The sequence below is a fragment of the Neovison vison genome, chromosome 6 (assembly GCF_020171115.1).
Source record: "Neovison vison isolate M4711 chromosome 6, ASM_NN_V1, whole genome shotgun sequence".
NCBI classification, from domain to species: domain Eukaryota; kingdom Metazoa; phylum Chordata; class Mammalia; order Carnivora; family Mustelidae; genus Neogale; species Neogale vison.
In genome coordinates, this window is record NC_058096.1 from 179406056 (window position 1) to 179421468 (window position 15413).

A 15413-nucleotide genomic window follows, 5' to 3' on the forward strand; every position below is an offset into this window, starting at 1 on the left:
AAGACTATATATATACATTTACATACATCTTATATACGCTGCTATTTTCAGCTGTGGGTAGGTGATCTAGATAAAAATCATTTGATACATTTTCTCACTTCTAGCTCTGCTTCTGGGACTTCACTTATTCTTTCTTGTTACCCCATAATCATATCCCAGGTTTACAGTCATTTGTTATTATCAAATTTTCTTACTTTAACAAAGGGACCTACTGAATCTTTTTCTTTTCTTTTCTTTTTTTTAGAATCTTTAAAAATTATAATGGGTTTTCCAGAGTTGTAAATTGGTAAGCACTCACTTAGAGGGTTTTAGGAGAATGTGATTCATTCATTAGGCTATATACGTCCTCAGTTTTAGCTCTTCTAACTAGTTGACATACAGTTTAACAGAAAACACACTTCTTTTTGCAGAAAATTTTAAGTAACCTATCACGCTGAATTTTGCTCCAAAAGAGTCAATTACAACAACAAATCATCAGATCTAACTGGGGCAGGATGAAACCATCGTACTTGTCCCAGAAAAAGTTGGAATTATTGTTCCCAATGTTTATAGAGTGAGAGGTACATGTGCTTAGGCTTCCAAAAAGGTCAGACTTATAGTAGGGCCAAGACAAGTTCATGATTATTCTAGGAACACAGAATGCTCTTTGGTCTATTTGAAACGGGCTGTAGGGCCACGAGCTCTCACATATTCTTGTCTTTTTTGGGATGTTGGTTCAAGCTAAAGAACTTGGTGAGAAGAAAAGTCATGGAAGCTTTCCCTTCCTTTTTAAATTTGCACAGGGAAGAAGCACATTTATCTTGGCAGCATCTTCTTATACATGTAAGCTCTACATGCTAGGCATCAAAAAGTGCCTTGCAGAAGAAAAAGTCAAGACTTTAAACTGGGCAAATCATCAGGATTTATGGAATCAGCTCCCTTTGTGTTCTGCTTTTCTCTTATTCATAATCTATTATGCTTTCCTAAAAACTACTGCTTAGGCACTTTAGATAAATTCTGAATTCAGAGTCAAGATTTTTTTTTTTTTTAATGGGACACAAGCAAATTGATAGCCTGGCCTTTTTTTTTTTTTTTTTTTTAAATGACAATAGGTTTGCCAATTCACTTAACTTACACTTTCAGTTATTTATTTACTTTACTCCTAATTCGTTTTTTATTTTTAAAAAATATTTATTTATTTATTTTAGAGAGAGAGTGTGTGTGTGTACATGAAAGGGGAGAGGAGCAGAGGGAAAGTGAGAGAGAGAATCTCAAGCAGACTCCCTGCTAAGCACAAAGTTGGATTTGGGGCTCCATCCCATGACCCCCAAGATCACAATGTAAGCTGAAATCAAGAGTTGGATATTTAACCCACTGATCCACCCAGGCACTGGAAATAATTCATTTTTATAAGCGGTCTCTTAACTCTTTCATCATTTAACACATTTCATTCATTCCTACACTCATTCAATACTTATGGAGTGCATATTATGTGCTTCACTATTATATTAAATCCTGAGAATAAAATAAGTAAACCAAATATGGTCCTTGACAACATGGGAAGCTAATGTGCAATGAGAGGGGAAAAAAAAAAAACCCAAAAAATCACATCAACAAATGTAAAATGCAACTGTGGTATCTGTTATAGAGTATAATTAAGAGGCAATATAAAAGTCTGTAAGAGGCGAAGTTGATTGAGGCATGGGACCAAGTGTGATTTTCTGAGGAAGCAGCAATGGAACTTGGAGATGGAGAAAGGGAAGGAGTTGATGAAATGAAGAAGGGAAGGAAAATCATTCCAAGGAGAAGGAACAGTATGTTCCAGTGGCCCCTGGAGGAAGAGAGGATGGTGAATGGTAAATATGCAGAACAGAAAAGTCACCATAGCTGAATCACAGAAGAAAAGGGGTCACATGGTGAAAGAGACAGCTGGAGAGGCAGACCACTTCTGTATACTCTGGAAAATTCCGATGTGGAAGAACAAGATGCATTCTGCCAGCTGTTCAAAGGAATTTTCCAAAGCAAGTCAACTCTTCGTCCTTCCAAGCAGGAGTTTGTACCCAATCAGCACAGTAGTAAGGCTCCACAGCATTTCAGAAACTGCTCACTTTAGAAGAGTGGCTGGCAGAGGAATAAACCTGGGTGCTGAGGGAACGGTGTTACCCACTGGAAGCATCAGTAGAGGTTGATTTAGAAAGGGGTTTTCTTGAATTGCTTGTAGAATGCATCACTTTTTTCTTGAGCAGTATCTTTACCCCTTTTGAGGGGTGGGATTGAAGAATATGCTTAGCAAAACACATGTTAGTTTAGTGACCTATTTTTTTTTTTTCTTTCCAGTATAAAGACTCACCTATAACACTAAGCTCTGCATTGGAAAAGATAACTCCGTGTTTATTCTCTGCCACACACTGATACATGCCAGCATCTGAGAGATTCACTATGGTGATGTTGAGAGTTCCTTGCTCAATTAGAATTCTATCCTGTGAAAGAAAAGAGGAACACAAAACAATGACCTTCTACAACAGAGACCTTAAGGCAATTTTGCTACATGTTATATCAAAGGGGCTTAATGAGAAGAAAATAGCCATCATATAAGCAATTTACATAACATGATCTATTTATCTGTCAAGTAAATCTGTGGCAGGTCAGACGCTAAATGGAACAACCTTGTACGTCAGTTGGTAAATGGAATTCAAATTGCGGACTCTGGAGTTCTCATTGATTCAATAGTGAAACCATTCAGATTAATATCGCCTCTAAATAGATGAACTTGAAATTCAAAAGTCTTTCTTACTCTGAGGCTTTGTGCAAACTGGGGGAGTGGGGTGGGGAATACAACCAAACTTACTGTTTAGAGTATTAAAACACTCAGATTATGAACAGACAATACTCGGAAGGTTAATAGAATTATAATCTTCTTGGAGAAGCAGAGAAAAAATATTTCACATTGGTTGAGGTTTACTAAAAAAAAAAGTAGGTATTAATGATTTAAGGCTCCTTCACTCTGCTGCTGTCAGTGGCATCATCTAAGCTTAGGACCATCTTTTGGTGGTCAGTTGGAAGAAAGAAATTAGTGTATTAAACAAAAGATTATTTTCATTTGTCAGCCTGAGGATATATAACTTGCATTATCAATTTTCCTAAGTCCCAGAAAAGATCTCCTCCTCCCCCAGGAACCTGCCATTTAAAAGAAATAAAATAAAGACATGCTGGTTTTCTATTTGCCGTAGGGTTGTGATTTAGCTGGGCGGGCACCTTACTAGGCGTTGATCAAATCTAGGTATCCATGTTCCCTCACATTAAATAATAGGGAGAAAATGCCTATTATCTACCCTACACTGTAGTGGTTTGAATTTGGCTTTTATAATTGGGAGAATCATGGAGCCAGCAGGAGCCCTTCCAGGGAGAGGAGAGGAGTATGTGACAGGGCGACAGCCCCCTTTCTGCTTTGTGTGCACTGATGACCCACCATTGCTCACAGCAGGCACTTTTCCCTGGGCTGCCTGTGGTGGAGGAAATCTGAGTATGAAAAACTGGCTCTCGACTTGGGGCCTGAGGAAAATGTCAAATTTCAGTGAACATTTGAGTTCAGTAGGAAAATACAACAAGAAAGTTAAATTGGACGCAATTGTTCCTCATTCTAAGGTCCTCCTCATCCTCCCTCTTGCTTCATTCCAAGCTCTTTGTCAGGATCTGCTCCCTCACAGGGCATTTCTGTGTTATGTCAACGTGCCCTCTCTCATAGCAGATTCTGTAGTACCTTCCAGATGCTCTTTCAGAACCAAGGCACTTGTTCTCTCTGGTAAGTCTGATGACTGCTCATAGCTGCGTCTCTCTCTCTCTCTCTGTCTCTCCGTCTCTCTGCCTCTCTCTCTCTCTTTGGGAAGTGCTCTTGACTGAAAGAACTTCCCAAATTCAATGACTGGTCAGTGTATGGGATACAAAGGCAGGCCTCCCTTTGGGGCAATTTGGGAACCGCTTAAGGACTTTCTGCTCCAGTGCGCCCTCTGAAGGCCTCTGTTGGAACCGCACCACTGTTTAACCTCTGCCCAGTCTGTCTTCTCTGACTCCACAGGTTAAGCTCTGAGAGCTTTCCCAGCATACCTCCTGAACAGAAAGCTCTGCTGCAGAGTCTGTTTTTAGAAAACATTCTCAAAGATGGAGAGTGACCGCTTCAGGATTTCAAAGAGCATTTGAATTTTTCTTCCCTTTATGCCATATCCTCTCCCCCACACCCCTCTTGCTCAAGATCTCATCTTCCATATAACCAATTCTGAAAACCTTATTCTGGCAAACTTTCCCGGTTCTGAATCCAGCAGACATTTAATATTTGGATCCTGGCTCCATTACTTACTAAGGATAGATGTGATCTTAGACAGGGGTTTCCTTGTCTGTAAACTGGGCATAGCAATAGCACATACCTCATAAGTTTCCTTGTGAATATCAGATGAGACAATGAGTTTAAAGTGTCAAGATCAGTTAGCACTTGTTAAATGTTTGAGAAGTACACCTTCCAAATCTTTTAAACATATTATTTTAACCTATCACCTCCCCTTACAAAATGAATAGTCTGCATGGTTTTTATTTCCGTGGTTATGTATTTCTAAAATTTCCATTTTATTCTTTTAAAAAGTCTGCTTATCTCTCCAAAATATCTTTTTATTTTCATAGACAGGATTTATTCATGCAACTCTTTCAGCACCTGAAAGAGACTCATTCCTTTTGCTTGGTTAGAATATTCTATAGGCTGGTCATCTTTCTAAAAAATAAATTTTTGCCTATGTTTTGGAACATTGATTTGCAGGTTTATTAATGAAAAAGAGTTATTTTTCTTTGTTTTTATTCCCGTTCACAGGTTTGTGGCTCCTCTACCTAATCCCCTGGGCCACCAGTCTAGAAACAGATCTACTCAAGGATTCTCTGAGGTCCTGATCTGTGAGGATACTCAAATTACTGCAGCTCTCATCCCAGAGGCAGTGGGAGTCAGAGCCCAGGAGCTCCCAGGAGTTCTCTTGTACCACAGTGTCCTGTTATGACAAGCAGGTAATAGGTCTGACTGCTTCTTTTACTGGATAGCAGCAGGTGGGGAAGACTTACACCCTAAGTCTTTACTGCAAAGATATTGTATCCTGTCTCCAGAGACAATATATTTTTTTAAGCCTGAGCTCTCAGGTACCACTGCCTGTTCTCAGGCCTACCACTGGTGCCTACAGCCCCTGGAATCACTTTTTGTTTTTGTTCTATTTCTGTTGCATGACAGATGTTAATCTTACAATTGCGTAGGTCATTAGTACATGTCTGGAGGCAGGGTGGGTGTTTTGAGGGTGATTGTGTTGGATATCACATTGTCCAGAATCCACAGGCAGAAGAGAATAACAAAACCACATTGAGATGAGAATTTGTATGCGGAGAGTTCTTATTCTCTCTTATCTGGAACATACACAAATTTGTATCTTAGCACAATTACAAGTTTCAGACTTTCTGTACAACTTTCTAATGGTACAGCCAAAGATGTTAATTGGTGAAAACCAAAGGTTTTATACAGAAGCTTAATTAAACAAGGCTGAAGAACTGGATTTATATAGTTTCTATGTATCCGTTGCATTCACTTCCACTTTTTCTACTATTAATAATATTTGACTGTTTATAATTTTGGAAATAAAACTCATCATTTTTCTGCTTTCATAACAATGAGGCCACTCATTGTAAACATTATAGTCAGTAGCAAGACACAATTATCATCAGTTGGCTTACCCGAGTTAATAGAGGTTCACCATTTTTTAGCCACCTGTATGTAGGTTTGGGCCTTCCATTTGCTTTACATTCCCAAAAGACATTTTCTTCTATGGCCACGTGTATATCATTTATTTTTTGAATCCAATTAGGTTGAGCTATAACAGTTCAGAAAGCAAAGAAAATATGTACATTCAGTGTATGTTGAGTCTATTTTTATCACATGCAATCAAGAGACAGAAGTAGGCTTATAATAAAATTATGTTTCCAGATGTTTTGCAAATTACAGGACTGGGTAAGAGTTCAGGGGGTACTTTTAGAAGACAACCCACTCTATGTCCAACTTGGAAGGTCCTGTTTTTGCAGCCCATGTGGCTGGTCTTTTAATTGCGAAAAGCAGAAAATAAAACTAGCACTGCCATATGGCAAAATTAACTGTCCCTCTCCCCCAAGCATCTATTCTTTTCTTTCTTTCTTTTTTTTTTTTTTTCCTTTTTTTGTGGGAGAAATATTCCATACTGTCCCACCATTTTTGGCTGGGCTCATGTTTTCCTAGATACACACTACATTTCCCAGATTTCTCTGCAGTTAGAGGTAATCATGTGACTAAGTTCAAGCTAAAGATACCTGTGTGAAAGTCGCGAAAGCAACTTCCAGGTTAGTTTACTGAAAGATACTTGTCCTGGACTCTCCTTGTCCCAGACCAGTGATTGGGAAAAAAGGGACAGTTCCAACAGCCTTAGGCTCAGAGAGAAAAGCTATGTAGGATAAAAATGCTGACTACCCATTCTTGGACTTTGAATGACCTGGTAGAGGAAAGCAGCCCCATTCACACCCACCAGCTGATTTTGGGGGAAATATGTGGAAAAGAAATAAACTTCTTTTTTTAAACCACTGTATTTTTGGGTCTTTCTGTTATAGCAGCTTATTCTGTCCCTAAATATACTTTACTCCTACACATTATATAGATAATTGTATAACTTCTTTCTTCTTCTTGACTACACCATTGTTTATTATTGACTTATTTCATACTGATAGAATGTTATACACAAAAGTATGGCTCCAGGATTCCTAATCTCTGAATGAGTCCTGATTTTTACTGAAACTTTCTTAGGAAATCAAGTCTTGCCCACAGTCTAACAGGAATTCAAAAACAGCACTTAACTCCCACATTGCCCACTGCCCAATACCACTCCCATCAACCAAATTATGCCATCTTTCTCATGCTTCCGTTGAAGTCACACTTGTTTCTCCTTATTCTCATTAGACATAAAGACCACCTTAATTCCACATTCCATGTCTTCACAAATATCAAGCCTTGCCGAAAGCACAATTCACGCTATTGTTAATTGTAATGGCACATGTATTTAAGTAGAAGACTTTCAGCCCAAAGTTCATGAAGAAGAGAACTACAGCTATCATTCTGGAATATTTTCTTCTCACAGGGCATTTCTATAGGGTAATGCCTACCAATATAAACCTAATAGTTAGAATTGTTATCGGTATTCAATTGGCAGATGCTGCTCCATATTTATAACATGTCTCTTAGCTGACCTGACCTCAGTATCTTCATTTAGTGAGGCTTCAAATCAGCTATAATTTAATTCAAAAGGAAATTATTAGTGTTGAGGCTAAGCTGTCTATCTTACCTACTTACTAATAAACAAAACTAGAAAAACACTCAACAAGTCATTTAACCAGCAGAGGTCTCTAGGTCCCTGAATAAATGTTGCTTTCTCCTTTTAACATCTTCTAGCAATTGCTTGTTTTTCAAGGAGCAAAACACAATTTTACAAATCCTCTCCTGAGGGGGATGATGCATTGCTGCATATGAAGGGAGGCTGTAAGGGTCGATTAAAAAAAAAAAAAAAGTTATAACATCAACAAGCATTAACTTGAACGAAAGGTTATCACCTTCATCCTTGAAAGAGCTGCAAGTCTGCCATTGTTCTGTATCTTCCTGCTGCTAATGCAAAGGGAGCTCAAAAGGTAGATACCTTTTCTGTTCTCTGCTTGGAGAATTTGATGTGAAGCCCTGATAGGGCTAATGGCAGTTGTGTGCCTGATTTCACATTCAACCTACTGAATATTTACCCCCCACAGAGCCCACGAAAACAAAGCAAACAGGAAAAGCTACAGAAATCTATGTGGAATATTAACAACTAAGCCAAACTTTTCAAAGAGACTGAGGGAAAAATAAATGGAAGGGCAAATGGAACTTATGAAGCAATGTCAAGTTGAAGTTCAAAAAGGAAACATCAAAACCACGTGCAGAGACTGAGATTTCAATGTCATGGATTTCCTGTAACACTTGCGCTTATTCATTGCTTTCTCTCAAAACTATAGAGAGCTTGCAGTAGCAAAATCTTGCCATCACAAAAAGGGAGATGGGAAGGGAAGGAAGGGCCTTGAGAGCATTACAAAAAGACCTTGCAAAGTTTTAACTAATTACTTGCATGGGTTCATTTTGTCTCTTCCAACAGGGCTGTGGAGGTTAAGGTGCTTGACAAGAATGCTCAGTGGTGGTTATTTGTGCTGGCCCAGGTGAAATCACAAGCAAACGCAGGAGTAGAGAGACATTATCAGGCGTTTTCTTTATTTTTAAAGTAAAATTAACTCCTAGAAGCCAAAACTGAAATGATAAAACCATATTCCTTTTGAAGTGAACACCTGGACAAAGACCCAGGATTAGGAATGGAATATCATATTATATAAATGGCAAAGAAGGAGATTATCTTTCTTTTTCACATGCCAGTTGCAGATCTATAGGGCAAAAGCCCACATGGTGAAGACTTCTGCTGTCACTCATTGAGATGAGATGAATCAGATCTAAGTGGGGTGAGTTTCTTGTGTAAAGTCCTTTATCTGATGGAAATTGTTTTTATCTCTCCATATCTCTATGGGTCACCTAGTTCTAAGTCCTTGAACAGCAAATGGTCCATTCTAGTGCATGACAGAAAACATGGTTTCCTTGGGTGGGTGGGGTAGGGAGTGGCTAACGCATATGGGCTTGTGGTATTTACTCCTTGGTATCTAGTTTCAACTACGTTTGATGATGCCATGCCTAAATGATAACTCTATACAAGGCCTGAATAGGTTGGTATAGCACTATTATTTCAGAAAGAATATTAAAATGCCTTTTCAGGTAATATATGTATATCTCACATATTAAACAGAATTAATCACCTCCATTTATTAAATCATCCATTTTGGTCATTCATGTTCTTTCAAGGTTTGAAACGGAATAAACCCCACCCTAAAACATAACAAGTCTTGTCCTCTAGCTACAAATTCAAATATAAGGTTAAATGATTGTTTTGGATTTGACCTGTGACACTGTTAGTCTCTTGGATAAATGAACAATCTTTACATTTTGGTCTTTTGTGCAGTAACTGCCAGAAATGACTTGAATTTTTGTGTATTTCAGACATTGGAATCATGTAAGCATCATATCCAATAAGAATTTAACTGTAGAGGGACAGAATTTGAACTTCGTGGCCAAACAATTCTCAAAGGAGACATCTCTGATTCTTCAAAATCAGACATATCTAATAGGAAAAAATGGCATCCTGAGCCTTAGAGCTCAGAAATTTAAAAATGTAAAAGGAATGATATGCTGGAGAAAAGCATTTAAATTACTATTGCAAAGATGACCCAGTAGCCATTTGAAATTATTTCTGGTTTCTTACAGTCTTGGAGAAAATGAATCACCTCCAAGGAAGCAGAGCTTTGGCTAACAATGTTTCAGAAGTTTGCTGATAGTGGGTTTTATGAACCTGGAGATAATTACTATCTTCAACTTACCACCTGTGTGTATAGTTGTTATCTCCAGTCTGGAAATCTGGATTGTTGACAGAATCACTGAGATATTCTCATTATCTTTGCCTTGAATTCAGTGTTTCCAGTGCTGGCACTTGAACTATTCATTTTGAAACCATACTATAGAGACTCTTCCAATTTATCACTACAGTCTCCTTTTAAACCCCTGACTTCCCATTTGCACAAGTCATTGAATGGAAAGATCAGCTTTACCAGAACTACTTGTATTGTGTTCTAAGCTCCAGTACTTTTTTAATCTTTGTTCAGCCCTCATCATCTCCCATCCCCTGACTTTAGTCTCTCTTCTACTGCACACACACAACAGCAAGCAAGTACCCTAATATGGGGGTTTTCTAATTCAATTCTGTGAAGCTCTTAGGGTTCTGGGGAAGTATTGTCTTTAACCAGAGAAGCCTTGCTTTGTTTTAAATATTTAGAATTTCATGTAAAAAAAAAACAAGGGACTTAATGTATGTGCACTTTGAAAAATACTATGCTGAAGTCATGTAAATCTTGTTTTGTCAGAAGCAGCTTGGATTTGGGGCCTGGAGATTGAAAGCTTGTTTTCTCATTTAAATTGAGGTGAGGTTGGACTTGACAGTGTCGGAAGTCTCTTCTAACTTTAATATGCGAAGTCTTGAGATTGCATCCTGAATCAACTGAACCCTTGAATCTCCTGGGTTCACAGTTAATTTGTGCTTCACTTGGACCCTCCTATTTAGGGTCTCTTTACCTCTATGCGGCACTTTTGCCTCTGGCCAACTCTCTCTCACAGGTAACAATGATAAACTCTGCACAAAAGATAAAAGCCGACTACTGGGAAGGCATACTGGAGGGCAACCAAGCACATTTCTATTAACAGGCATTCACTAATACATACAACAGATATGATTGTAGGAAAAAATCTGTGGTGATACAATGGACAGGATTTGTGAACTGCTTTGCATGCTATAACTGTTATACATACTAAGAGAACATTACCATCATTTCATATTTTTAGGCCAATATTTATAGTACCCTGTTATCTAGTTCTCTTACTTTCTCTGTAACTATGCCCATTGAACACATAGCCCCTGTCAAGAAAGGGTCTTCTTTGCCATCAAGTCCAATAAGCCAGTTCCTCCTCAAACCTTTGTTCTTACCACTTTGTCTTTTCAGAGTATTCTCTTGCACTTCATTCCTAACCCGTTTTTACTGTGAAGAAACACCTCTTCCACGAAGACTTCCCTGATCTTCCAATTGTAGACCTTCTGAACACATCCTGTTCATTTGGCACAAACAGCCTGTTTTGTGCAATCACTTCTATTGTTTTTGTAAGGCCTTAAGGTTGGTTCACTAAGTTCACTTCTACCCCAGAAAACCAAGGTATGACTCTAGCCTGACATGGATTAATTTCCTTTTAATTTATAACTTGATCACTACCTAGTAATTCCCAAAATCTGCTCTTGTTGAATTTATCCCTTTCTCCTTCCCCTATCTACCTTTTGAGCAACATACCAAACATCGACACTATGTATTTATAGACTACCTCATCAGTGTCCCTTTTTATGTGTTATTTCTCAACCTCATAGTAACCTGTAGGCTAAATAGAATTATCCTCATTTTGTAGATGAGGCCCAGAAATATTAAGGTCTCAATTCAGAATGTGGTTCGGTTAGGATGAACACACGGGCCTGTTTTGCCTTCAACATCCATGCTCTATCTATAGGCTTTCAAAATATGTTCAACCCTACCTATCAGTGATGATGGGAGCATTCTTTTGAACCTGTGTCTCTTTAAGTATGGTCTCAGGACCACTGGGGCTTCCCAGGTCTCTTTCAGAAAGTCCATGAGAACTTTTCCTTCCAACTACCTATCTGTAGGAGACCATATTTTCTTCATTTACTTCAACCAAACCAATACATCATGATAGACTGACTAGAGAAGCACATAAGAGTCCAGCTTTCTTCTGTTAAGACAGACATTAAAGAGATTTGCGAAAACATAAGCAATGTCCTTCTTGTCATTAATTTTTTAGGGAAAATACAGTCAATTTCTTAAAATATGTTAATTTTGTTAACATATTTTCATTTTAAAATAAAGAATTCACTAAATTAAATTCTTCGTTTTAATTTCTAATACGGTATCTATTAGTAGGTATAACCCACATAAGCAAAAACTCTTTGGAGTATTTAATAATGTTTAAAGGTGAAAAGCGGTCTGAAATGAAAAGTGTGAGAACTCCTACTTTAGACAAGCACAGAAACTTGCAGATAAATGAAACCACTTATGTTAAACTTGCCACCAGTATACTTAAACAGTATTCCTTGCTGGGTAAAAAATTGTAATAGCACCTCTGCTTCCTATGGCAATACACAGTGAAGGAACTGAATTGTATTTCAATATGTTGTCCTTGATATGGCTTTTTCTTCCCTAATCTGAAGCTTCTCTTGGGTAAGGATCTCATGACCCTACTTCTGTATCATTTCCCATTGGCCATCGTTTACACTGTGTTCTTAGTGTGCACCTCTTGAAATATTGCAGTAAGCATCTTATTGGAACTACCAGACAAAGAGAAGGAAACAAAAATTGCGGACTTTATTTTAAGTGGCACAGAGGGAAATCGAGGGTCTCCATATCAGTTCTGTCCAGAACAATTAAGCAGACTCTTGCTCTACTGTGGAAGTACCTTATCTACTGTGTTCAGTTTTTGGTCACTGTGTCCTTTAAGCCGCTCTGTAGGGCTGACTTTTATCTAGTGATCACATATACTTAGCATATCTGGGGGGAAATTAGTATGCTGTCCTGCATGATGCTTCTGTATTCACTTACTGATGACCTTAGAGATACTCAAACATCATTTGCAGAGTCATCGAGCCTACAGTTACGCCATTCGAGCCAAAGGACCAAAGCATACAAAGTCTAGACACACAACTAAATGTGTAATTTCTAAAGGAAAATAAAAAGAGCCATTTGGACTCAATAATCAGGTGATTATCTTAGAAAATAGGAAGTGAGAAAGTCAACTGTTCATCTGGATGTTTTCATTTTATGACCTTGGTTGTGGAAGATATGCAGAAAAAGTATCCAGATGATTAATGGATTTCTCCCTTACCTACTGTATTAAAATGTCTTCTTGGCAGGAAAATTAACATGCAGTAAAACAGATAGAGCAGCTCTAGTCATGGCTCTGACTCTCACTCACTGTATGATCTTGGGTAAGTTATTTTATGTCTCTGGGCTTTCTTTTCTTTCCTTATAAAAATCAAAGTGTTGGCCTCCATAGTTCCTTCCAGTTCAAACATGACAGGGTTCTATGAATTGAAGCCTGCTCAAATATTATATTCCTCAAACATTCCATTTTCCTAATGGAAATATGATGACTGCACTCTCCTAACACCTGTTACCTATAGGAGAAATACAAAAGGTATTAAATAGCAGGTTCTTTTAGTTCACACTTCATGCTTCTAAATGATGGCTATTTAATACTATATGTCTATTTGTGAAAGAAAGGAAGTGACTATACAGACACAATGAGGTGGAAAAATGAGTAATTATCAAGTGAGTCAAGTCTATTTTGTACTTTCCTTTACTTTCCTCAAAGATAATTGCTTTAGCACTCTCATTTTTACTTTGTCTATGTGGACTGGCTACAGGACCTGATGTGACGGCAAGCGGTGAGCTTTGTGGAGAACCAAGAGCACCTTAGCACGCTTGTACTTGAATCTCAGCTTCACTCTGCTACTTGCAAACAGCTTAGCACAGAGCAAGGGTTCTCACCGTGTGGACTCGAAACAAGCTGCGACAGCACTACTGAAGCATAACTTCTTAAAAATGCAAATTTTCATGTGCTATGGTGAGTGCTGTGAAGTGTGTAAACCTGGCGATTCACAGACCTGTACCCCTGGCAATAAAAATATATTATATGTTTATAAAAAATAAAAATTAAAAAAATTTTTTAAAAATGCAAATTTTCAGGTCCTGCCCCAGCCCTACAGAATCAGGACCTCTGCATAGGGGCCGATAGTCAGTATTTTAACAAATTTTCCGTGGTATTCTAATGCACACTGAAGGACAAGAACCTCTAACATAGAGGAAGGAACACGGCATTTGGAATCTAGCTCTGCTTCTTACTATGTAAACTTAAACTGGCTCTTTGGGAAGCAGTTCCATCTGAAAACTGAGTTTATAAGAATAAGTCTTATTGGCTCTAACTTCAAAATATATCTTAAATTTCTCCATTTATTTTGTTCTTTAAGTCCCAGCCACCAACATCTCACCTAGATGGCTCCCTGACTGGTTGTCCTGCTTTGGCTCTTGGCTCCCATAATCTGTGCACCACAGAGCAACCAGAGTGTCTCTAAAGTGGTGAATCCTATGGAGTCATTTCCCTACTTAAAATCCTCCAATGGTTTCCCATTATACTCAAAATAAAACCCATACTCTGTGCCTGGCTTGTAAGGTATCTGTCACCCTCCTGTTTTTCAAAACTCTTTGCCCTTTTTCACCATGATTTAGTTATATTGGCTTCCTTGATGCAGCTCAAACATGTCACGTAATTTTCTATCTTGGGGCCTTTGTAATTCTTTACCTTCTGCCTGAGGTGTACTTCCCTTGAAAATCTGGCTCTTTCTCATCCTTCAGGTTTCAGCTCAGAATTCAGTTCTTAGACTAGTCTTCCCTGACTACCTTATCTTATGAAGCCTTTCCCCTCCTCCTTGTTATTTTCTGTCATATCATCCTGATTATTCTCTTCATAATTCTTAATTACGATATGAAACTTTCTAGTTCATTCATTTGCTTTGTAGTATATTATCGTCAACTTCTAGTAGAATACAAGCTCCTTGAGGGCAGGGATTTATACTGCAACTCTACTGCCTGGCATTGCCTGCCATAGGTATAAAGACCTCTTTAAGCAATAGGCTTGAGCAGTGGAAATTTGAGCAAGGCAAAATGGCCCAGAATAGCCACCTACCTGAATGCAACAGGGTCATTAAGCTACCCACCTTGAAATAGTCATAGGCCCTAACTTACCACTTCTAATAGGGGCAAATTTCCTAAGATTACCAAAAAAGGGAAAATTCCATATGTTGCCATACTCCCTCACTCTACCCTATAACTATAGCCCCTCACTACCACCCCGTGGCAGACATTCTCTCCTTTGCTGTCTCCATTGCTCCCTTGTAGTGTGTTCAATATACTATCTCCTTTGTTATAAATGGGTGAATTTTTTACTGCCTGTGCCACCAGCCCTCACCCAATCAGGATGCCTCACAATACATCAGGCAATGAAAAAAAAAAATTGCTGAACAAGTTAATAATATATTAAAATCCCTGGAAAATTTCTACCTTTAGCAACAAAGATTTATTGTATTTTACTCTTGAAAACTACAGATCTATTTGTAGAAAGTTTTTTATGCTGAAAAAATGTCTGAAAGATCGTATTAAAAGTAGACTGCACTATATAATGTATAAACTTATCCTGACACTACGACATTTCCCATACCTGAAACTAATGTAACATTGTGTGTTCACTATACTCAAAACAACAACAACAACAACAACAAAGGAACAAAACAAAAACTAAACCACACTGGTCAAGTATAAGTCACGGCAAAAATAAATTGGAAAGATAGGATAGGGTAAAAGGTTTTATGTCTGAACTAGTTTTAATTCTTCACAGAGTGTTGGGGACTGCCTGTGGCCAAGGAAGTTCCCACCATTGCAAGATGGTGCCTGGCCAGGTGCCAAAACAGACCTCCACGTAAACAAGTCAATATCAGTGGCAGCCCATGTGGGGGAAGAAAAGCAGACCCTGGATAGACTAACTAGGGGAAGCCTAGCAGCAGGTCTGTGATTGGATGTCTTGAGAATATCTGTCTTCTGATAGGGTGCCCTACTGC

The 15413-nt window shown here is 38.4% G+C and overlaps 1 protein-coding gene across 7 annotated transcripts in view; it reads right to left on the bottom strand.

The window, feature by feature from the left end:
- CNTN4 (contactin 4) overlaps window positions 1-15413 on the bottom strand; it is a 952026-nt gene that overhangs the window by 152131 nt on the left and 784482 nt on the right. For all 7 annotated transcript variants that reach the window (XM_044253128.1, XM_044253130.1, XM_044253132.1 and 4 more), the window contains 2 exons: window positions 5734-5870; window positions 2330-2459 (listed from right to left, as the gene is read on the bottom strand). In XM_044253128.1, the coding sequence (XP_044109063.1) occupies window positions 2330-2459; window positions 5734-5870 (267 nt within the window). The remainder of the gene's footprint in view (window positions 1-2329; window positions 2460-5733; window positions 5871-15413) is intronic.